At 40.5% G+C, this 23,462-nt stretch overlaps 2 protein-coding genes and 1 long non-coding RNA gene across 3 annotated transcripts in view; all 3 read right to left on the bottom strand.

Moving 5' to 3' along the window:
- Positions 1-1,142: 1,142 nt before the first annotated feature.
- LOC114774179 (BOLA class I histocompatibility antigen, alpha chain BL3-7-like) overlaps positions 1,143-23,462 on the bottom strand; it is a 167,237-nt gene continuing 144,917 nt past the window's right edge. The window contains exons 6-8 of the mRNA XM_028966093.1: positions 2,248-2,265; positions 2,050-2,122; positions 1,143-1,966 (exon numbers count right to left, since the gene is read on the bottom strand). Of these exons, the coding sequence (XP_028821926.1) occupies positions 1,957-1,966; positions 2,050-2,122; positions 2,248-2,265 (101 nt within the window). The 3' untranslated portion in view covers positions 1,143-1,956. The remainder of the gene's footprint in view (positions 1,967-2,049; positions 2,123-2,247; positions 2,266-23,462) is intronic.
- Positions 2,630-7,808, bottom strand: LOC114774184 (BOLA class I histocompatibility antigen, alpha chain BL3-7-like). Its single transcript, XM_028966108.1, has 4 exons — positions 7,638-7,808; positions 5,245-5,505; positions 4,369-4,641; positions 2,630-3,999 (listed from the first exon to the last, which is right to left on the bottom strand). The coding sequence occupies exons 1-4, from the start codon at positions 7,699-7,701 to the stop codon at positions 3,539-3,541; spliced, it is 1,059 nt and encodes a 352-aa protein (XP_028821941.1). The 5' UTR covers positions 7,702-7,808; the 3' UTR covers positions 2,630-3,538.
- On the bottom strand, positions 16,050-17,337 carry LOC114774215 (uncharacterized). The gene is made up of 3 exons (XR_003744762.1): positions 17,232-17,337; positions 17,014-17,116; positions 16,050-16,128 (listed from the first exon to the last, which is right to left on the bottom strand). It is a non-coding gene; the product is annotated as an uncharacterized LOC114774215 (long non-coding RNA).

Here is a 23,462-nt window from a genome sequence, read left to right as displayed (position 1 = left end):
GGATATCAGCCCCCCATCTTCACGCACCAGGTGCTTGCAGGTGGGGTCCCCTCGGCCCGTCAGATGATCCGCGGTTGTCGAAAGGCCTGGAAATCTGCGCGTTCGGCCCTCCTCATCGCCTCCCGAAGGATGTCCACCCAGCACGATCGCCGGCACCCTCGTCGACTGCACTTCCGAGTGGGACAGAGGGTGTGGCTGTCCACCAAAGACCTACGTCTCAGGACTGAGTCACACAAGCTGTCCCCTCGATACATCGGACCATTCCGGATCCTCAGTCGGATCAACCCCCTCACATACCGTCTCCAACTCCCTCCTGCCATCCGTGTCCATCCAGTCTTCCATGTCAGCAAACTCAAACCCTTTGTCCGATCCTCGCTTCATCCTCCTGCTCCGGATCCGCCACCGCCACGCATCGTCGACGGGGGGACCCGCCTACACTGTGGAGCGCATCATTGCCTCGCGCCGCAGAGGTCGGGGGGTCCAGTACCTGGTGCATTGGACCGGCTATGGACCAGAAGAACAGTCTTGGATCCCGAGTCGTTTCATCCTGGACCCTTCTCTGGTGGCTGAGTACCGGCAGCGTACCGCCGCCACTCCGGGGCCGTCGGGGGTCGGTCCCGGTTCGCGTGTCAAAATGTAAATGTAAATATTTCCCAGTTGGAATTATTATGATATCATCATTATCATGGGTCACGAGAATCTGTTATATCAGAGTCTAGGGGAATCAAAGGCATAAACAAAAAAACAGACTTTGCCAAATTAAAATAGGATGTATAAATCGTATTTATCAAACGAAACAAGATTTAAAAAAAAGACTTTAAAGGATTCTCAGGAGCTAAAAGATCATTGTACTTGGGGACTTAAACACCCGAGTAGGTGAGAACAATGAGTTATGGAAACATGGAATTGGTCAGGTCAACTCAAATGGTATGAGGCTACTTGCCCTCTGCTCTGAGCACAATCTGACCATAACCAATACCATCTTCCAACCAAAGACCAAATATTAAACATCATGGATGCAAGACAATCAGAAAGCTCCACAGAATGTGTAGAGGAGTCTGCGGGCCATGTAAAATGTGTGGTGGACATCAAAGGCACAGGAAATCCAGTCTTTTGCAGATAGGAATGACAGGCACAACTTCTACAATGCAGGAAAATCCATTTATGGACCAACAACCCAGAGCATCACTCCCCTGAAAACATTATACGATCATAAAAACCTGAAAGATCAGAACAAAAAACCTTCCAAGTTCACTGGATGAGAAATGAAAATCCCAGAGAACCTCACCTTTTATACTGTAATACGACAAGAAAGGAGGCGATGAACCCCATGCAGATACCCCATAAGGGGGGTAATTAAGGGTCCAAATAACAAGCAAAACAAAGGAACACTCAGACCAAGGCCTGATAACTATAATCTCTTGTGGGGTCTGTGTGTGTTGCAACATTCTGCTGTTCAATAGACAATCAGCTAAATTACATCACAAACCCTATTAAAGTGCAAAAAACAGAGGGTGGCGGCTGTGCTTAGAGGTAATTTAAATAGATTTCAGAATGTATGGTCTCCCTTTATAGATCACTTATCTCCAGATGTGAGAGAAATGGTTTTGTGTGTCAATTAGGGTTTTGAGGTAGTTACATTTCTAAAAAAATTCATAAATAATAGTTTTGGTTCTGTTGGATTCTAGTGTTTTTTTCGTGTGTATGTGTGTGTTTGTTCAAAATGACATGTCTTTATTATAGTATTAAGGTATTATTTAAATGTTTGTTTGTTTATTTATGTATTTGTATCTTTTATGTATCTTTTATTTATTAAATTCATAACTATAACCTGGATGACTGAGAACCTTTACAGATATTAAGCACAAATATTTATATATATTTTCTGCTGTCAAATGTCTTTGTTGCAGCCACCAAACCAGACTGTGATGGAGTGAACTGCAGTGTTGAACTGGATCAGTATTTCCTGTGAAAAACAGAAAACTTCTATAAGAACATCTGTGTTAAAGACTGAATCTGGACACCAGTAAATAAGTTAAAAGAATTTACTTTTTGACCAGAGGTGCATCAGATGCTGCAGAGCTATAAGACCCCGTAGAGCAAACAGACTCTAAAGAAGGTTCTAGATTAACAGAAAATATTTTGATTAAAGCACAAACATACAAATGTACACATAAGTCATATTTAAATACAAGTTAAAATAAAGTCTTAATATTAAGTAATTTCTGAGATGAGTGTAATACTCACGTCTGGCCTTCTTGTAACCTGTATAAAAGAGAAGAGAAAGTATTTTTGTATTTTACTGATTAGTAGTTTCCCCACATGACACCATGTTTGGTGTAGAAGTTACTGATGTTGTTTGCTGCGTCTCTCACCTGATCTTCTCTTCACAACCATCACAACACCAACAACCACAGCGATGAGAACGAGAGCAGCAACAACCAACCCAGCAACGATGCCTGGAACATTAATACCTGCAGGAAAAGTAAAAATCACTTCAAGTCAAGTGAAGTGATTGTCACATGTGATACACAGCACACAGTGATACACGGTGCACACAGTGAAATTTGTCCTCTGCGTTTATCCCATCACCCTGAGTGAGCAGTGGGCAGCCATGACAGGCGCCCGGGGAGCAGTGTGTGGGGACGGTGCTTTGCTCCGTGGCACCTCAGTGGCACCTTGGCGGATCGGGATTCGGCAACGCTCTGATTACGGGGCCGCTTCCTTAACCACTAGGCCACCGCTGCCCACTGCCACCACTTTTATACTGGACTGTGTGTAATGTGTACTGGGTCAATATTAACATGTATTAATAATAAAAATCTTCATTGGACCACCTGAATTAGACAAATTCTTGCCAAAATAGCAGTACTATAAAATTCAATAGTGAAGTCCGAGTCTAGGTGTAATATTATAGTAATATTCTTTTTTCTTCTTATTATGTGTTTTAATGTGTAGTTTGAACAGCACCAAAAATACATTCTTTAAATAGTAAAGTAGATTATTAAAATTCAGTTTCTTACATGTGTCACTTTAAGAAATCATCCATGTTTTGTGTTTTAAAAATTTGTTTAGACGGGTTGGTGGAAATGTGTGTAATAAAAATAACATTCAAGTCAAATAAATGGTCAATAATGGAGGCATAAAAGGGGGTGAGTTTAGATTGGGGGGGGCAAACTATGTCCCATTGATCTTTTTAATGCAGCTCGCCAAAGATTTTTTTTAGAATTGCCGAAATAAAATCATAACTATGAATGTGTTTCTTTTAACTTGTCCTGTAATGCCCGGCGTTCCACCCGGTGGCGCGTTAGGTGCAGATGGAGCTGAAGATCTTTGCCCGAACCAGACAGGTTTTTACACTGACTTGCGCAGTAAATGAGAGGTCAGGTGATGCATTTCGACCAGCGAGAAAGATGCAAAAATGGTGAGAAGGTACAGAGTTGAAATGGACTGTCGATTAGATTTTTGATTAACTTTGACCTTGATGTTAATAAATGTATAAACAACATTGTTGACGTGCACATTTGAAGCGCCAACTTCATTCTGACTTCAACAAGAGCTTTATAAAAAGTTTAATCCTCAGCACCAAACAGTGAAATGTTCTCCACCACACTTTATTATAAACTGATTCTATAAACACTTCTAACAAAGGGACTTTAAAGCAAGAAGACTGATGATTCTGTCTAGAAGCTCCTGTACATGCACTGTTGGTCCTGATCTTCTCCTCAGTCAGGATCATGTGGATTGGGTCTCCACTCTTGTGCTCCACCACACAGGTGAACTGGTTCTTCTTCCTCTCATCAGGGGTCACTTTGAGTTCTGCACGTTTCTGGAAGGTTCCATCATGGTTGGACAACGTCTCACCAACATCTACATCTTCATGCAGCTCCTGTCCATCTTTCTGCCAGCTGATCATCACCTTATCAGGGTAGAAACCTGTAGCGTGACAGACCACTGGAGAGGAGGGGTCTGTCTGCAGCAGAGACACCTGAGGAGGGACTAGAGAGGAAGAGGAGGGGGGGGGGGGGGGGCAGGGAGAGAAACAGGACGTCTTCACATCAGCAGATCATCCAACAAACTCAGTTTATATTCAACACTACATCTACCTGCCAGTTTACACTCCAAATACAACTGCAGCACATAAGATGTTCAGAGATGCACATTTCTAGCTGATCCCCGTTTTCCTTGTTTTGTTAGTAAATCCTTATTCTTATTAAACGTCTACTGGACGTTTTTTGCTAATTAATGTGTTTGGAACAATGTTTACAATGCAAATGTAAAAAAAATATTAAGAATATTTTCATCTTAATCATAAAACATAAGCAGTTTCAGCGTTTGTGTTTCTTGTTGTTCAGTGTGCTGCTGTACCTTTTCTCTCCAGACTGTACATTCCATAGTCAACATACTTCTTCAGCCAGTCAATACATTCCTGGGTCAGGTAGTTCTTCCAGTACTTAGCACCAGCTCCATCCCATTCCTGTTTGGTGATTAAAGCCTCTTTAACTGGAGCTACATAAGATGTGCTCCTCAAATCCAGGTAGAGAAAATCTGCTCCATCGTAACCAAACTGACTGTATCCATCTGTAGCTTCAGTCTCATCATTCCACTGACAGCCGTACATCCACTGTGCAGTGTGGATTCCTGTAAAGAGAGAGTTTTAGAAAGTTTTACTATTATTGTTGTTTTGCATTCATCTGCTGAATTTCAAACTGGAAAATATTTTTTTGAACCATGTATTGATAAAAAAATGGAACCATATTTATTTATATGAATCATCTTCATGCTAAAACTTATGAGAGAAACTCTTTTAAAAAACAGCTGTAGTTTTCAGCAGAAAAAAAAAAAAGCAAAACAAGGAGATCAGGACAGAGGTAAATTTCAGTAAAATGAACTGCAGGAAAATTCTAGGATTCCCAGTACTGATGGATCCCAGCAGTAAAACCCGGCACTGTGTTCTGTGATTAAACTTTTTATTTGTACGACAGCAGCGCTGGTTATTTGTAGTCTGTGGTGGTGAGTATAAAGGGCAGGGTTACAGGGTTACAGGGTAACTTTTATTCTGGTGGGATTGGCAGATGCACCAAGGTTATTGCTTCTCTATGTTTGTTGCGTTTCATGTTAACCTGAAATTAATGTGGAATAAGCACAAGAAAATCAGAGCAGTGCAGTCATACTAAATGTATTTTAAATAAGAAATAACATCTAAACAATAATAGATATACAACCAGGTTTAGATTTACTCACCACCTGACTGGTTAAAACGCTGCATCACTGTACCAATACTGTCTTTGTATATGGCTTCAAATCTCTGAATAATCTGGGTAGTTCTGGTCCAGTAATATGGTCCTTCATTATTCTTGATCCAGTCCACCTTGGGAATCGCTTGCCTGATGTTACTGTCATAGTACATAAACTGTTCTCCATCCACCAGGCCGACAGCAGTGAATTCTGGGAAGTTAATTCCCTGTGTCACTCCAGTGTAGAAGTACTGCAGGGAACGAGAACCTGTAAATAAATATTAAACACAACAAAAATAATCAATAAAAATATCTAAATTACCCTCTTCTTCAAGGGGGATAAATATAACTACTGAATAATATTTTAGATATTAAAAACAGCAACAATATATTCAATACTCCCTACAAAGATTAATTATACTATTAAATGAAGTGTGTGAATAATTTGAAAGAAAACACATTAAAACAGATAAATAAAATCCAAATAACTACTGTATGCTACAAATAGCTACTATTAACATAGTGGACGTCTAGATGATGGGTTTGGCTGACAGCTTCAGATCTCAGACTGTCAAGCAACAATACTGATTCATAATTTAATAATTACTGATTATGGGTGGTAGTAGCCTAGTGGGTAACACACACACCTGTTAACCAGAAGACCCAGGTTCAAACCCCACTTACTACCATTGTGTCTTGCGCAAGACACTTAACCCTGAGTGTCTCCAGGGGGGACTGTCCCTGTAACTACTGATTGTAAGTCCCTCTGGATAAGGCCTTCTGATAAATGCTATAAATGTGAATTATTCTGATTGGCCACAGAGGCAACATACCTGCATGGAATGTAAAATCAGCAGTATTCAACACATAGAGCACTATAATTTGCGGAGCCTTGACAGAAATCCATCTGGCTCCTTCTGAAGTGACCACTTTTATTTACCAGAGGGTAATAATTTGATTTACAAATCACTAATTTTCTGAATAATTTAAATATGGGTATTTGGGTCGTAGTTTTCCACGAAAAAGTTTTTTGTACAAAAGTACTGTGACCCACTTCCATTCATTTAGCCAACAATTTTAACAACTGACATTCAAGCTTAGGAAACATAAAACATAAAAGTACTGCTTAGTTTAAAGCGTGTGAAGTGTATTTGGAGGTTAAAATCCCAAACTGCCAAGAAGCCATTGAAGTTCTCGGGTGCCTTTCACCAAGGGTGATGGGTTAAAAGCAGAGGTCACCATGTGCTGTACTTGCTGTGTATCATTTATATAAACACAAACCCCTGACTGCTTTTAAAGACCAGAAAAGAAAAGACGAGAATGAGCAGGATTGTCATTTTGCCAGATGAGTCAATAGCCCTAAAACGACAAGTTCATCAGGGGTTACACACATTAGACCAGTAGAGAACCCTGTGGAAATTGGTTGTATCTTCCTGCATTCATTACAGTTTACCAGTGACCAATGATGATTGTAGAGAACATCAGCGTCACTTAAATATGGGCAGAAGTCAGAGCTTCAGGTTTCTCACTGCAGCTCCTCCCATATGGCCGAGGTTTCACATACTAGCGCGGTTCAAATGAAGTTCTTATAAATAATAATGTTTACATTTTTGTTATTGTTATATGATGATAAACTATGACCTGCAGTCACACAGTGAGCAGCCAACAGGCCACATGAAACAGAGGAATTATATTTAACAAGACAGGACCAGACAAATAAAGAGCCAAGCAGCTGAAAAGCTTCTGTTCCAACAGCACAGACTTGTTACGACAAGCTGATATTTAAAAAAAATAAGCATTCAAATGCATTAATTCATGCATTAATTTTCATTCAGTATTGCAATGACATAAACAGATAACCCTGACCAATTTGGACAATACATAAATATTAATCATGTTCATGACTACATAAAATTAGTTTAAATTATTGTTTCATCACATCAGTCCTGCCCACAAGTTGCTCATTCCAAACATAGTTTTTTTACCCACTAATTGCATTAAACACATCCGCTTAGTCTTATGAAACAAAAGTGTTTATAACAATCTATTAGTTTTGCCTTTAGTCAAACGAACCAGGCTGTTATTGTTTAATGATGTAAAAGTTAACTGAACACTTACACACTGTTAAAACTACTACAAAAGTGCGTTTCAGACAAGGAGCAGATTTCAACTGAACCCCTGAAGGAACATTAGTCCACCCCCAAACCCCAAACCAAGAACCCACACAGTCCCTCCCACCAACTCACATCTACATTTACTTTTCACATCTACATTTTACTTTCATACTGTGTTGTCCGTTCAAATATCACAAGAACATAAAGGAATAACAAACTATAAAAACTCCACACACACAAACACACACATATATATGAATGTTGAACCATATATAAAAACACAAACCTCCTGATGCAAGATCGATTTTAAGGACCAGAAGGGGACAGATGAGAGTGACCAAGATCTTCATTTTGCCAGATTAATCAATATTTGTCACATCGCCCCGGAATGATCAGATCCTTGCGCATTACAGACGCTGGGCCAGCAGAGAAGCTTGCGGAAATTCCTCTTATTTCACTGTGTTCATTACACAAGTTTAGAACCAATGATGATTGTTTGAGAACAATCGCGTCACTAAAATCTGAGTAGAAGTCAGAGCTGCAGGTTTCTCACTGAAGCTCCTCCCTCAACATTTCATGCCTTGTGCTCATTCCTCTTGTTTGTCCACCAATGGGAAGCTCTGGCTATTTCAATAACGCCAGGATGCACTGACTAATATTTTTTAAAATACTGGGATGAGAAAAGGCACATTAATCAAACGACAGCTACTGTTTACTGCTTTACTGGGTGTTGTTTAAATAACGACAGATGATCCAAGTATTAAAATTATTATATTTATTAGGGCTGCAACTAACGATTATTTTAATAATCGAGTAATCTGTCGATTTTTTTTTTGATTAATCGTAGAATCAGATTTTATTCAAAAACAGAACTAAAATCTTAAGAAAGTGCACAAACATGTTGCTCCTTGAGCTGTTATAATAATAATAAAATAAAATTAAAATGGACTAACACAAAAAACATACACATGTATGCTTTACATCTCCCAAATATATAGACTTTTTTTTAATAAAGAGCCACCTGAGCTGCCAGAACGATAAATAATTAATAAAAAAACAAAGAAAAATAATAATCAGAAAATTCACAGGATTTGTTTGAATGTCAGAACTTGTTCTCTAAACTGCACTGCAGATGCACACACTCACAGACGCACACACTCACAAACTCTCACACTGACACACACACACAGACACACACACTCTCTCTCTCTCTCTCTCTCAAGTTCACTTGCAGCTTATTCATTAAATTATTACCTTCAATGTAGTAAGTGCAAGGTTCATTTATACACCACATTTAAACACAGCTTAAGATGACCAAGTGCTATAAAATAACTTTAAAATTAAATTAAAAAGTGCAACACACACAAATATATTTGTCAATAATAACCTATTTGGGACAAAGCACAGAATATACACTGCAAAAAATGCTTTTCTAACTTAGTAGTTTTGTCCTGTTTTTAGTCCAAATATCTAAAAAATCTTAAATCAAGATACATTTACTAGACACATGAAATAGCATAAGAAATTATGTCTTGTTTTCTGAAAAACACCTGAAAATTAAGTGATTGCTTAAAACAACCAAAGTAAGAAAACTAATCTTAATAAGATATAATCTCAAACAGAAGTTTTAAGCATCACTTAATTCTCTCATGCCATTTTTCTTGTCTAGTAATCTTGATTTAAGATTTTTTTAGATATTTGGACTGGAAACGAGACAAAATTACTCGGTAAGAAAAGCTTTTTTTTGCAGTGTAGCTATACATGACAACAGATTGAATGGTCCAAAAAAGGCTAGTGAATAAAAACATGTCTTTAGTCTTTTAATGCAAAGTAACTATAGCACCCCTGCTTTACTACTGTTATTAACGAGCTAATGCTAACTTGTCATGCTGGATAACGAGTAAACACCAGCACCAGGGACATTATTCCTAACTTCAAAACGGAACAAAAGTAGGATTCTGTAGCGACTTCCCCTGCTGTTCAACTCCCTTCCTCCTCATCAAACACTCCAACATGGATCATTGCCGTGGTGCTCCCGTGCCATGTCGCTTTTGCATATTTTGCAGTTAACATATTTTTTCTGTTTATTTAGTGTGAAATGCTCCCACATCTTGGATGACTTGGGTCGCGGTTTTTTAACATTTTTGCTCCGCGCTGTCTATGAGGCGCCAAACTCTGCTAGCATCTGTGTACGAGAGAAAACGACTGTGTTCACTCCGCTCCGCGCTTTTTTTTTTTTAATAATCAAATATATCTGTGTTGCGCAACACAACGAATCGATTAGGAAATTCATCGCCAACTCTTTTAGTAATTGATTTTTATCGATTTAATTGATTAGTTGTTGCAGCCCTAATATTTATTATATCAATAACAACAACAACGTTTATTTCTTATATAGACCAAAATCACATACAGTATGTCTCATACGACCACAGGGTAGTAGCCTAGTGGGTAACACACTCGCCTATGAACCAGAAGACCCGGGTTCAAATCCCACTTACTACCATTGTGTCCCTGAGCAAGACACTTAACCCTAAGTTGCTCCAGGGGGACTGTCCCTGTAACTACTGATTGTAAGTCGCTCTGGATAAGAGCGTCTGATAAATGCCATAAATGTAAATGTCTCAATGGGCTTTGACAGGCCCTACAGTTGACAGCCCCCACACTTGACCCTTCTGCACACAAGGAAAAACTCCACACAAAAAAACTCTAGGAGAGAGAAAAAAAGAAAGGAAGAAACCTTGGGAAGGAGTGATACAGAGAGGGACCCCCTTCCAGGGTAGAGTGAGCCTGCAAATGGTGTCAGTGCAGGGCTGGTGATCATTTGTACAATATAATAATAAGTCCTACAGTTGTAGGGTTGGAGAAGTCCAGAATGTAGTCCAGTGTCATGGTGGTGGCTGTGGTGACCCTCTGGTTTGTTTCATGTTATGTCCTCGTTTAGCAGTTGTCAGGAACCAGGATTTATTTGCTGGTCTCTTCACTGGGGTCTGCCAGTAGTCTGGGTGCTTGATTCCGTGTCTCGGAGAAAAACAAACAGAAGCAGCGGCAGACGGTGTCATTGTACGACTGATACTGAAATCTGTGGTTATAGTGGTATATTGGTGCTACAGTGGCCCGGTACCCTAACTAGGACAGCCTAACTAGAGTGAATTTAACTTTGTCTGTGTCTGTGTCTAACAGGGGGACTCTGTGATAAACTGGACTTTATAATTGACACTGTGTCAAAGTGAAGTGAAATGAGGGTCTAGGACTTTAACAAAAAGCCAGAGAAAACAGGCATTGCTGACAGATACAGCTGTGTGTCGTCAGCGTAGCAATGAAAGCTAATACCGTGTTTGCGGATGACGTCGCCTAAAGGTAACATGTATAGGGAAAAACGGACCTAGGACAGAACCTTGTGGAACATCAAACTCTCCTTTACTATGTGAAGACGAAACACCATTGATGTCCAAAAACTGATATTGGTTGGTCAGATATGATCTGAACCATTCAAGGGCTGTTCCATTAATCCCAATAACATTCTCTAACCTGGCAAGGAGAATAGCGTGATCGATAGTGTCAAACGCTGCACTCAGATCAAGCAGGACAATCAGCGAGATGCGTCCCTGATCAGAGGCCAACAGCAGGTCATTAACCACTTTAACCAGCGCTGTCTCAGTGCTATGATGAGGTCTAAATCCCGATTGATTTACTTCGTGGACATTGTTGCTGTCTAGGTATGCGCTCAGCTGCTGGGCTACGACTTTTTCTAAGATTTTTGATATAAACGGAAGGTTGGATATCGGTCTATAATTTGAAAGCTGACTGCGATCAAGATCAGGCTTTTTAATCAGGGGTCTAATGGCTGCTACCTTGAACAAACTTGGTACGTGGCCGGTGCTAAGCAACGAGTATATTCACATTAGTTGCATATTTAATGTTTTACATTGTAATGATGATAAAAAAAAAAGTGGCAGTGCAGCAACCTTCACTGGATGCATACAACCAACAGCAGAAGGCTGGTTATTGAGTGCAGGAGTGTGTGAAGGACCCCTGCGAGGTGAATGCAGCCACAGAAGCAACAGGAATAAAAAAACTCTTTACATTTAACTCAAGAGAGCATCTTCAAACAAGACAAACCCAGACAAATAATACCAAAAGCAGCTAAGACAGTGTGGTAGTAGCCTAGTGGGTAACACTCTAGCCTATGAACCAGTAGACCTAGGTTCAAATCCCACTTACTACCTTTGTGTTCTGTTCCAACAGCACAGACTTGTCAGGACAGACTGGCATTAAAAAAGAAGCACAGAATGTAGACTAGAACAACAAGAACAATTACTGGTTGCATTAAGATAATCCGCATATGTATTACAGTCAAGAGTCAATATTGAATGAAACAAAACATGAAACATAACAAAAGACAACTAATTTAGACTCAAGCTTCAAGCACTTTCGCCCGGCCCACACGTTAGTCTTAGACAAAAAAGTATCTGAGCAGTCCCTTCATTTGGCCTTGATCATGAAAGCATGAGAAAATTGTTTTTGGAAGGAAATTTTTAAACATTCTCAACAAGTGGTGAACATAGTTCTTATAAGCATCTCGAACCACAGCTCGAATTAGACTTGAAGGCAATGTGACAGGGCATGTTTAAAACTAATAACCATGAGTAATGATCATGTTACATTAAAGATTTTTAGGGAGAACTTAATTTAACATATTTGTATTACATATATATATATATATATATATATATATATATATATATATATACACACACACACACACACACGCACACACACACACATAATACACTGTCATATACATTTGTCAGCTGGACAAGACAAAGGTTTCACTTCACGCTGTGGCCATTTCTATGTAAAGGTGGTAAAAGTATATTTAAAAGTGTATTTGTTTGTGTCTACGGTTTCTGTATTTAACAGAGAAAACACAGGCAGGAATCATTAGCGTCGTCGCTAATGCAGGCATTTCTTTATCTGGAGAAAATACATTTTACACTCAACTTTTACAAACAATTTACATATACTCACTTCCTGAATTACATTACATTACATCACATCCCCTCACAGGTTAATCTCACTGAAATATCTCAACAGAAATACATATTATTTGAATATTACATTTGTTCAATGTCTGCTATACCCTTCACAGAATCAACCCACTTACCTGTGCTTTCAACCCATCGAAGAACCATTTACAAAACAGTTTTAACTCAATATAAATGCAATAATTACTTTCAAAAACACCTTGAACAGAATCTTTCCAGTATTTTCCCATCCCACAGCACATCAGTGGTCTTAACATATGTACACATACACATAAATAATACACTCAATCTACCTTTGTTCAGTAGTAACATGAACAAAGAAACCACCATTTCACTGAACTACACGTGTCTCACACTTTTACTAACTCCGAACAATGTGATACCTGTCGCGTTTTCCGACAGCTATTATGAGTAATTTCTCTATTATACTCAATGTGTGTATTTAGAAATAGTGGTGCACTATACTAACCTGTATTTAACAGAGAAAACACAGGCAGGAATCATTAGTGTCGTTCGCTCACGCAGGCATTTCTTTATCTGAAGAAAATACCGCGCGAGTTAACACCAATTCCCCCTTCCAGTGCACCACAGCGTGGCGGGGAGGGAGCTCTGGCTCCATGGGGAGCAGAGGGGAAGGAGGCAAGGGGATGAGGCTGGGGTGGACCTGGACAGAGGAGAACAATAAGACGACTGGTGTGAGGACGGTCCAGGAACATGGGTTGGATGGGAGGCCCTCTTGGGTGGAAGGTAGGTGGGGAAACATAGAGTATCGTCATAGCAAACTCAAGGTCAAGGACAAGCAAAGGTCATGGTCAAAGAAACAGAATCAGTCAGGCATCTCTGGGAAGTAAATTCAAAAAAGAGCGGGCAGCGTCCCCCCTGGCCACCTGACTTTTATACTAGCGAGCCCGCTCTTACTTCTGCTTCAGGGTGATTAGGGTGGTGGTCGTGGAAGTTCAGGAGCAGTGGAGGATCCAGAATATCCTGACGGGGAACCCCAGACCAGTCTACCCCCCCTCCCTCTGGTGACAGTGACAGATTGTTCGATATTCCTTACATCGTCCTGAAAGGATTAGATCCGGTCTGCTGACGTTAGAGGAGCTGGAGGTTCCTCGTATTTCCCTGCGATCGTTACTGAGTTAAAAAAATACCCGTTTGGTTGAGAACAGTAGCATCACTAAATCCAGAGCAGAAGTCATTTCTGGACTGAAGCTCCCCCACACGCATTGAAATGTTCCATTTCAAATGACAACAGATAAACCAAATTTAAAAAGGTTTATGCTGGTTTAATCCTGAATGTTTAACATTGTTACACTGAAAAAAATGTCACACCAAATAATTTATTATTGACGTAAAACCTGCTGTTACCTGGTTCATTTACAGTACAACAATGATAAAATATTAGCCAGTGTTCACCTTTTTCAGTGTAAGTTGAAAAAACCTTCACTACCTGCACACAATATAAATAGCAGAACGCAGGATATTCAAGATTCATGAGAGATTTGTTGTCAGTACAACAGTATACATGGCATACTGTTGAAATATTGTTTCACACAGACCTCCCATAGTGCAATCGCAAAATAAATATAAAATGAATACAAATATTATTCTAATAGTATACAGTTAATATTATATTATTGATATCATACTATTATAATATTCAGTGTAGGAGAATCTGGAGAATCCACCTTGTGTGAAGAGGTGAGGTGAAATGCAGCTACAGAAGAAGCAGGAATCAAACAACCTTTACATTAACTCAAACAAGACAAGCTAAAACAAGACAAATAATGATCCAAGACAGGCTTATAAAATGCAAAAGTGAACAATAAAAATAAATACCAGTTACATTAAGGTCATCCATTTACAGCATATTTTCTGCATATATATATATGTGTGCGTGTGTGTGTATATACACATACACACACACACACACACACACTGTACTTACCAAGCAGGATCAACTGAGGACCCGCAGGTAGGTTACCAGTCTTCTCAAGGTCAGCAGGAGTGGCAGACATCTATAAGAATTAGAATAAGAATTAGAAATTAACATCTCCAAAAAACAGATGTGCTAATAATATTCGACAATGTACCTATTAAAACAAGAATAGCTTAAACATGATAGAAAGAGAGCTCATTGAATGATGAGTCGAACTTGATGCCTCCACTATGAGGCAAACCCTCATGATCTTTATATGACTGCACTGTACGAAATGTGGCCCTGGAAAGTGGATCTTGCTGAAATGTTTTTTTATCTACTTGACAGTATCAGCAGAAGTATGTTCTTCCACTGAAATTCTCTACAAATCCACCTATGCTATGTGAGCCTAAATTGTCACCAGCTATCACCCACAAAATTGCTTTAATATTCAGTCCATCAGGAAAACATACATCTGTAGTCTCAAGGTCTTTTAGGTCGTCGACTAAGCACCTCATGACCAATTTTTCACTAAAGTACTTGAAGTCTTGTTCTCTACAGAGAAACACCAATTGCATTTGATCAGTGCTTGATCTGTTATACGGACACAGATATGCCAATGTAAGGTACATGGCAAGTATTTTATGTTTTTTCTAGCCAGACCCTAAAGGGTTCACAACTTCAAAAGAGTCTTGGTATAAGATCAAGCCTAAGGCAGATTTGTCTATTTTATGCATGTTTGCAGTTACATTTTCACCATCCCACACATCTTTTAAAATGTCATTCAATGGGACATGACTGTGCACAAGAAGAGATTCAATTTTTTGTTTAACTGGTGTGTACTGTGCAAAACACTCTTTTCCATGTTTTATTCTGTCCTAGACGAATAGGCACCGGCTCAACATAATGGAAACTGTTCTTGAAAAATGTTTTTCTTCGGTGATCTGATCTTAAGGTATGACTGTTAAATGTCATAAAAAGATCTTCAGCTTTAAGATCCTCAAGAACCATTTTTATCATTGCCTCTGGGACGTCAAGTGAAACTAACTTTTCCTGAAGTTTGAAAAGCATATGTATGCTGCCCTCGCTCTGGGTTTTCTAGTCTCCACCAGCTAGACAGCGAGATAACGATGCTCCAATAAACAGACTTGTGTTTGCTTTTCTGTGCTGATTTATTGAAGAATGGCCTCTGACCATTGCCTTCTCTATGACCATCGTAAAACTGAAAAAATACAAATGTGACGATCAGCTAAACAACATAGCAAATGAGCTTGTTACATGCGCACAGCAAACTAACACAAAATACACATTTCTAAATACACAATTATATCGTTTACACAAAATAAAAAAGAAAGTGCTTATCTCGTCATAACCAATACTTACAGACAAATCTTGTCCAAAGCAACAACATTCTTGGATTCATACCAGCTCAATACGGGAATACTTCGGCACTATGTTCCGCCACCTGGATTCTTATTCTCCCGTTTTCAGAGTAACCAAAACAATACGACGAGACAGCCGCTAGAGGACGCTATAGGCCAACTTACTGCCTGCACAAGGCAGAATAATATGAGACAGGTTGATTTCATGGATTGACTGAATATCTTCAATGACTGACTGAATTACTGAGGCTGGAAGCAATACGATTCCTTAAAAACAACGTCTCATCTACATTTTCAGGACTTACATCTGGTTCCTCACAGCGCTCACCTTCATCAGACTGTGTATCAGACGGAAATGTATCCTCCTGGATCTGGGAGCAGCTGGCTTCAGGTGTTGTGATTGATGGTCTTGAGTCGTCTTTATGTTTTCTAGATAAATGACAGGTAAATGTAGATATAACGTTTTATCACATTGCATAAAAGGGCATGTGACTCTTCGACCCTCTTTAATGTGCATTTTGATATGAGAAATAAAGTCCGGTAAACTAGAACTTTTGGCACCACAAAAATCAACATGACATTCGAATGACTGTGTAGTGCACATTGTGGTTTCTGACTTATATTTTTTATGGCGTCTGTACACGTGAGATTTCAAGCCTGCGTGTTTTTTTAAACTTTCTGTTACAGTTACGTATGCAGCAACGGAATACACTATTTGAAACTTTACTGTGTATTCTCATGTGTTTCACATACATCGCAGCGGTAGCAGAAATGACAGGGAAACATTATGCAAAGGACAGCCGGAGAAATATCGCTCACGTCCGCTCCCCTAAAAAAGCCTAAAGAGCTGATCTCCAATGCGTGGAACCCGAGTATCCTACTCCCCTGTCCCTGTTTTCAGCCTTTTTTCACCTCGTCGTCCGTCATTCCGCTCCCTCCGACAATATCGAACAAATTACTGATTCATTCGAGTCATGCTCAAAAGATAAACCGAAAGATCAAGAGCATTTTTAAATGAGCACATTCACAGAAACCAGGCGATAATTTGATAAGCCCATTTACCATCAACTAGCATGAACTAAACCTGTCTGTACATATGTACCGAGCTCGCCAATGTAAAATTGACCTGAGGTAAAATGTCACAAGAATATGATCTCTTGTATTTGAGATTTAATGTAACCTAGTCAGTTATGGAAAGTTTCAAGCTGCTAACGGCATGTAATTACATTCATTACAACCACTTCACCGAATCTTTACCGCATTATTTTTAGAAATCGATTGTAACACAAATAAACCGATGAACAGCAAACGTACCTGTTAGCAAGAAGATGGCAGTTTTAATGTAGTATGGAAGCTGCGCAGCTCCGTGTTGCGCCAGATTGTTTTCTGTGTGCAGCCACCAAGGTCTCTGTTTTACCTGATCAGTTACCCACATGTTTTTATAATGTTGTTTTTTTTAGAAGTACTTATTATTAAATATTAATAAAACTTTTTTTAAGATATGACAAACATAGATAAAGGTGCAAACGTACCTCGCTGTGATAATACACGTTGCACAAATCAAAAATAGGATATAATACCGTTAAATAACAGTGACATACTGTTGTTGTTCGATCAATAACCTGAAGTGAACAAGTCTTCCCACAATGCACTACAAAAAACGGCAACTACTGATATTTCATGAAAACAGAATTTTGCTGTTAAATTTCAATGTAAATTCAGTGTATAGTCCACTGTCCCTTGGACTTGGCCGACATGCATGTCAGCACCTCCCAGCTTGAGGTTAGCTTTGGGCAACACCCTCTCCTTCATTTCGGATTGTACACCCACACTCGCTCCCCCAGCTGGAACCCGAGTCCTTTGGCCATAGGCTCTTTTCTGTCTGACCCCCAGATGTTCACGAGCTAACCGCCTCCATCTGCTGCTGTACAGCCAGCATGTAATCCATGCTTGGGGTGCTGGGCAGTGTCATACACATCAGGTCAGTTTTCGTCTGACCCCTGATCCCTACAGCTTCCTTGTCGGAAGAACCTCTGTGCCATCCATCGCCAGGTCTTTGTGATGCCAAAATGTCCTGCGCCATGCACCAGCTGGAGAGCCAGCTGGTACTCTTTATGTAATTCATTGTAGCTTATTTGAATGTGCTGAGTCAGGGCAGGCGGGTTTACACACCCTGTGGACATAAAAGTTGGTCCAGGATGAGGTGGACAAGCCCCAAAGTTTTTTTGGGGTACATTTTGCTGTAGATACTGAGTGAGTGCGTAAGTATTTATTTGGTGTATCAGCTAGTTTATTAGGTTACAATTTCTTTATTTTTTCTCCGACATAGAACATACTTTTTAGATGTGTGCTTTGTCGGCCAGCATGTGTAATTTGAATCTGATTCAGGCAGCTACTGGGAGCCAGGAGGGAGGAAAGCAGTTACAGTAATCCAGTCACGAGATTACTATGGAGTATTTGGGTGGCTTGTGTTGATAGATAAGGGAGGATAGAGAAGGAATCTACATGAGCAGGAAATGAGCGACTTGATCCAAGTGTCAACGTCTCCAAGACCACCGTCGGCCGTCCAAACCACAACCTGTCTTGGGCCATGAAGGAGGCAAAGCGAGCTTATGCAGAGAAAATCAACTTTACGTCTTCAAATGACATATGGCTGCAGGACATGTGGCAGGGGATCCAGACCATCTCAGTCTACAGATATCTTCTACATATCACTGAGTGTCTACAGAGGGGATTTACCCAGAGAAAATCAGCAAGACTAAAGACCACTAACCGTAGAGAAGTGCTGCAGTTCTTGGGATTTGCTGGATACTACAGACGCTTGTACCCCCTCACCTCGGGTGATCCTAGGAGGAAAAGGAGGAGGAGTGGCCAGATTCCTGACCAGCCTTTTGAGTGGACTACTGAAGGCGAGGAAGCTTTCCCATCCTTGAAAGAGAGCCTGGCGACTTGTCCAGTGTTGGCCTACCCTGACTATAGCCTGCCCATTTGTATTGCAAACAGATGCATCTGGAGGGGGCCTGGGTGCGGTGCAGGAGGGAATAGCTAATGCCAGCAGGGGCTTGAACCCACCTGAAACGAGGTGTCCAGCACATAGACTAGTTACTCGCTCAGTGGGCAGTCACAAAGAAGATTTATGACCACCTCTATGGGCGTACGTTTTTAGTTCTGACTGATAACAACCCGCTCAAGTATGTGATGTCTTCTGGTAATCTCGACGCCACAGGCCAGCAGTGGGTGTCCCAGCTTTCTATATTTGACTTTGACATCCAGCACAGAAGAAGGAAAAATAACCAGAATGTAGATGCGCTATCTCGAATGTCCAATCAGGAGGTCAAGCAGGTCCTCTTAACCTGCCCACAACTAGTGGAGGATATGGAACCAAGAAAAGAGGTACCACAGTTAGCCTTGTAACCAGAACATCTGTGGATGTGTCCTAACCAGCCATATGAGTGTGTGGGGACAAAAGCACTACCAGCTATGACTGCTCAGGAAATCCATGCTATGCAGAAGGAAGACGAGGCCATCGGTCCAGTTTTGTTCTGTAAAAGCCAGAAACAGAAGCCCAGCCGTAGCGAGAGGATTCAAATGTGTAATAGGGGTCTTCTGCTTTTAAGAGTGCAGGAGGTTAGTGGTACATGACGCCATCAGAGATGGCAGTAGATGGGTGGTGGAGCAACTGGTTCTACCAGAGAAATTGCACATGTCAAGACAGCACTTCATGATGACTCTGCACACTTAGGATTTGAAACCCAGGTGGCATGAATATGTGGATGCCATGACTCACAACTGCACACGACACGACTCCAGAGGGTACACACCCTACTACTTGATGTTTGGCAGACATCCCAGACTCCCAGTTGATCTGGTTTTTGAGCTGTCCACCACAAGTGAGACTATCCAGACCTTCCACAACTGTCTGTTGCAGGCCTACGCCAAAGCGAATCAGACCTCTCAGCATGCTAAAGAGCAACAGAAGAAAGACTATGACAGACGGGCAAAATCTGAACCAGGTGATAGGGTTCCGGTGAAAGTTTGTCATGTTGAGGGACGACAAAAGCTGGGGGACAGGTGGGAGCCACAGCCGTACATTGTCCTGAAAAAGCAGCACAACATGCTAGTATGTGTGGTAAAACCAGAGGATGGTGGAAAGGAGAGAGTTGTTCACAGGAACCTCTTAACACCGTGCATGTTCCTTCTCGTGCAGCAAGTGGGAGTGTCAACAATATCTGAGGCTGAATGTCGTGTAGCGGCAGAGAAGGAGAACACTGAGTCGGAAATGCAGGAGTCAGAGAGAGAGGACGAAATGGATGTAGATTTGAAAGGTGTTATGAATGAAGAGGATGAACAGATAAGCACAAATTGCATGAACGGTGAGGCATGACAAAGAGAAAAAAAGGGGGAAAAAAAAGAGAAAAAAAGTGGGCCCCCTTCCCCAAAGAGAAACCCACCAAGGGCTCGGCATCTTCCAAATCACCCGTCTTATTAGTTGCAAGTCACCAATGCGGATGTTGATCTTCAGAAAATAGAGAGGGGTTTGGAGGTGTGGCTGCAGGGCTAAAGCGCAGAGAGCAGCAGGATGCTTGTCATGAGGCTACTTTGCACAAACATCTATTGCATATACACGCATCCCCCACCTATTGGTTCATTGGTTAAAATGGGTGTCCAGTGTTATGGGGAGTTATCAATTTGTTGCTCTGTACTGATGGCAGAGACGCCATCACCTGAATAGGGGTGGACGTAAGGTAGTGGCTGAAGGGCACCACAGGGTGGGTTCTGATACAGGACTTGGGAAGTTCTGGGGTCATTTCTGGGTGGGATGCCATCTTGCCTTCACTTGTTTTTGCTTTTATGGAAGGTAAGACATGCGTAGGACATCCTGCATAACTACGTTTTTAATGTAGTAATTTACACATGAAGATCAGTTTAAAAGCAACACTGTTTCCGTGATCATTCGGTAACAATTCCTGAATATCTGTAAAGAAACCAAATGTTCTCATGTGGTGGAGAGAATGAGTGGCATATTGAGGCTTGCTTCATTTAGGGGAGGGGCCTAAAATGATGGCGTCCGAAGCATCACTGCCAGCTGTACCACGTGACTGTTTTTTTCCCACTGATGAAAATGCTTGTGCAAACCCTTCAGGAAGAAGTAACAAAGCCATCACCTGCAGTTGCATTGGAAATGGGAGAGCAGCTCATCAGGCAGCTCCGGGAGAAGCTGCACACGTTGCAGTCCATGAGCATCATGTCCCTGGCTACACTCCTGAACCCACGATTTAAAGTAATAGGAATTTTCAGCCAAACAAAAGCCACTGAGGCAATAAAATGACTGACTTCCGAGTTTGCCACCGTTATACGGTCCAAACAAAGCAGAGAGGAAATCCCCCAGGCTTCCACCTCTCATGATGTCACTGGAGGTCATATATTATTTTACATTTTGAGATCAATTATTCCTATTAGAACACTTACTAACATCTGATCTGTGGTTTTGTCATGGAAATTATCTGAGGAGCCACAATGAGAAACAGTTAAAGGAATTCAGTCACACTTTATTTATGGGAAGACTCACTATAATAATCTCCAAAGGTCTGAACACAGTGTGTGTGTGTGTGTGTGTGTGTGTGTGTGTGTGTGTGTGTGTGTGTGTGTGTGTGTGTGTGTATATATATATATATATATATATATATATATATATATATGGTCAGGTGATTTCGCAACCAAAGCATTGGTGTTTTTCTGTGCCTGCGAGTACCAGGCACAGCCATGATATCATACATCCTTCAGAGATAAAACTGCAGCACACAAACATTTACGATCTTGCTTGCACTTAAGAAACACATTAAAAAACGTTGCTTTCAAATTTTCCTTCAAAGTTTCCTCTTAAATATCAAACTCTGGCATCGTTTAGCCACAGAATCATGGAGGCACGGAAGACACAGAATGTAACAGCAGATGCCACTGTGGATGTCCAGGGCTGCCTTTCAGAGCCAAATATAAGCAGGCTTGAAAACCCTCTGGGGTACTGGGGAGAGGCAAAAAGGACTGTACCCCAATTTGTATAACCTTGTTGAGCCAAACTGTTATTTTTTAAGAAAAATTCATAAAAATTCCCCTGTTCTGTCCATCATTGTCCAAGTTACACAAGCATACACAACTTGCCATATAATACTTCTATTTTGTGAAAATATTCACACAGGATACACTCAAACAGTATTTTATTATACACATATGTGATCATGTCGTGTGCACATGAACCCTTTCTCGAACCATTTGTCTCAAGTCTGATGCCTCATGGGTCTTCATCTCACCATCACTACTTTGCAAGCATGTTCCACGGTGTGGTATAGAATGTATCTATCTTGCAATCATTCAAAGACTGTTTCTCTCTCTCTCTCCCTCTCTATATATATTAAAAACATGTATTCTTATTGGCCTTATTGTCTCCATGCAGATATTTTATTGAATTGCGTGGTTGCTGTGTCACTTGCATGTTGTATAAGTTTAAAAAAATGCATCCAATTGATGTGAAATGTTTTATTGGCAATGGCTGCAAAATAAATTTCCCAAAAGTGGTATTTTCCTCTCTAGTCTTTTCTCAAGGTGTATTTTTGCACATTTTGGTGTAGGCGTAGCAGTAATAAGTTAAAACCTTAAAATATGTTAAATTAACAGTTTAAAATTTTTTTTTGTTCATTTCCCTGTTAATATTACAATAAGCAATTATTATCTCCATCACCGCCTGTAACATCTCGATTTACAGCCTGTAATATCTCCATCACCCGCATGTAACATTTCCATCACCCGCCTGTAACATCTCGATTTACAACCTGTAATATCTCCATCACCCGCATGTAACATTTCCATCACCTGCCTGTAATATCTCCATCACCCGCCTGTAACATCTTGTTAGAGTTATACGTTGTTCCAACATTTATAAACTAGAGAAGAAAGACACAAAGCAGATGAGTTCTTTTTACTTGCAAGAAGAGCGATCAGAGACGCGCATTACATCATGCCTCCAACAGCTCTGCGGTCTCAATCGAATCCTCTCTTTTTATTTAGTACTGGGTGGCACATTTACCATAGGATCACACCATATAAGATAATAATTATCTTCTGCACATAGGCTTATTTCCTGCTTCACTGTTGCCGAGGTCATGGTCGCTGGTTTCCTGCTTTTCAGCGTCTGCAGGCCTCCCCTTATCCGTTCATGGTCACACTGTCCTGCAAATTATCCTTTGTCCCACAGTTTCTCATCCAAGAGACTAATGATTAATATAGTTTGCATATTCCGAAGATTAATAGTTTAATACATATGAGATATATATGTCAAAAAGGTAATTGCACCACCCGCATGTAATATCTCCATCACCCACATGTAACTTTTCCATCACCTGCCTGTAATATCTCCATCACCCGTATGTAACATCTCGATCTACAGCCTGTAATATCTCTATCACCCACCTGTAACATCTCCACCACCCGCATGTAATACCTCCATCACCCGCATGTAATATCTCCATCACCCATATGTAACATTTCCATCACCCGCATGTAATACCTCCTTCATCCACCTTTAATATCTCCATTACAATATTCCATCATTAACAGACATGTCCAGCCGCCACGTTACTGTGCAGTTCCTGTAGAATTGTTGTACAATTCATGAAATGAAGTGTCATTGGTCATGTGGGTTTGATGATGCGTTTAAGAACTTTCCTTTTTTCAGACATGCAAATGCCTGATGAAGTGGAGTGTCTGAA

Source organism: Denticeps clupeoides, unplaced genomic scaffold (genome assembly GCF_900700375.1).
Source record: "Denticeps clupeoides unplaced genomic scaffold, fDenClu1.1, whole genome shotgun sequence".
Lineage (NCBI taxonomy): Eukaryota > Metazoa > Chordata > Actinopteri > Clupeiformes > Denticipitidae > Denticeps > Denticeps clupeoides.
The sequence above is the reverse complement of the archived record's forward strand: the minus strand, read 5'-3'. Positions and strand labels throughout refer to the sequence as shown.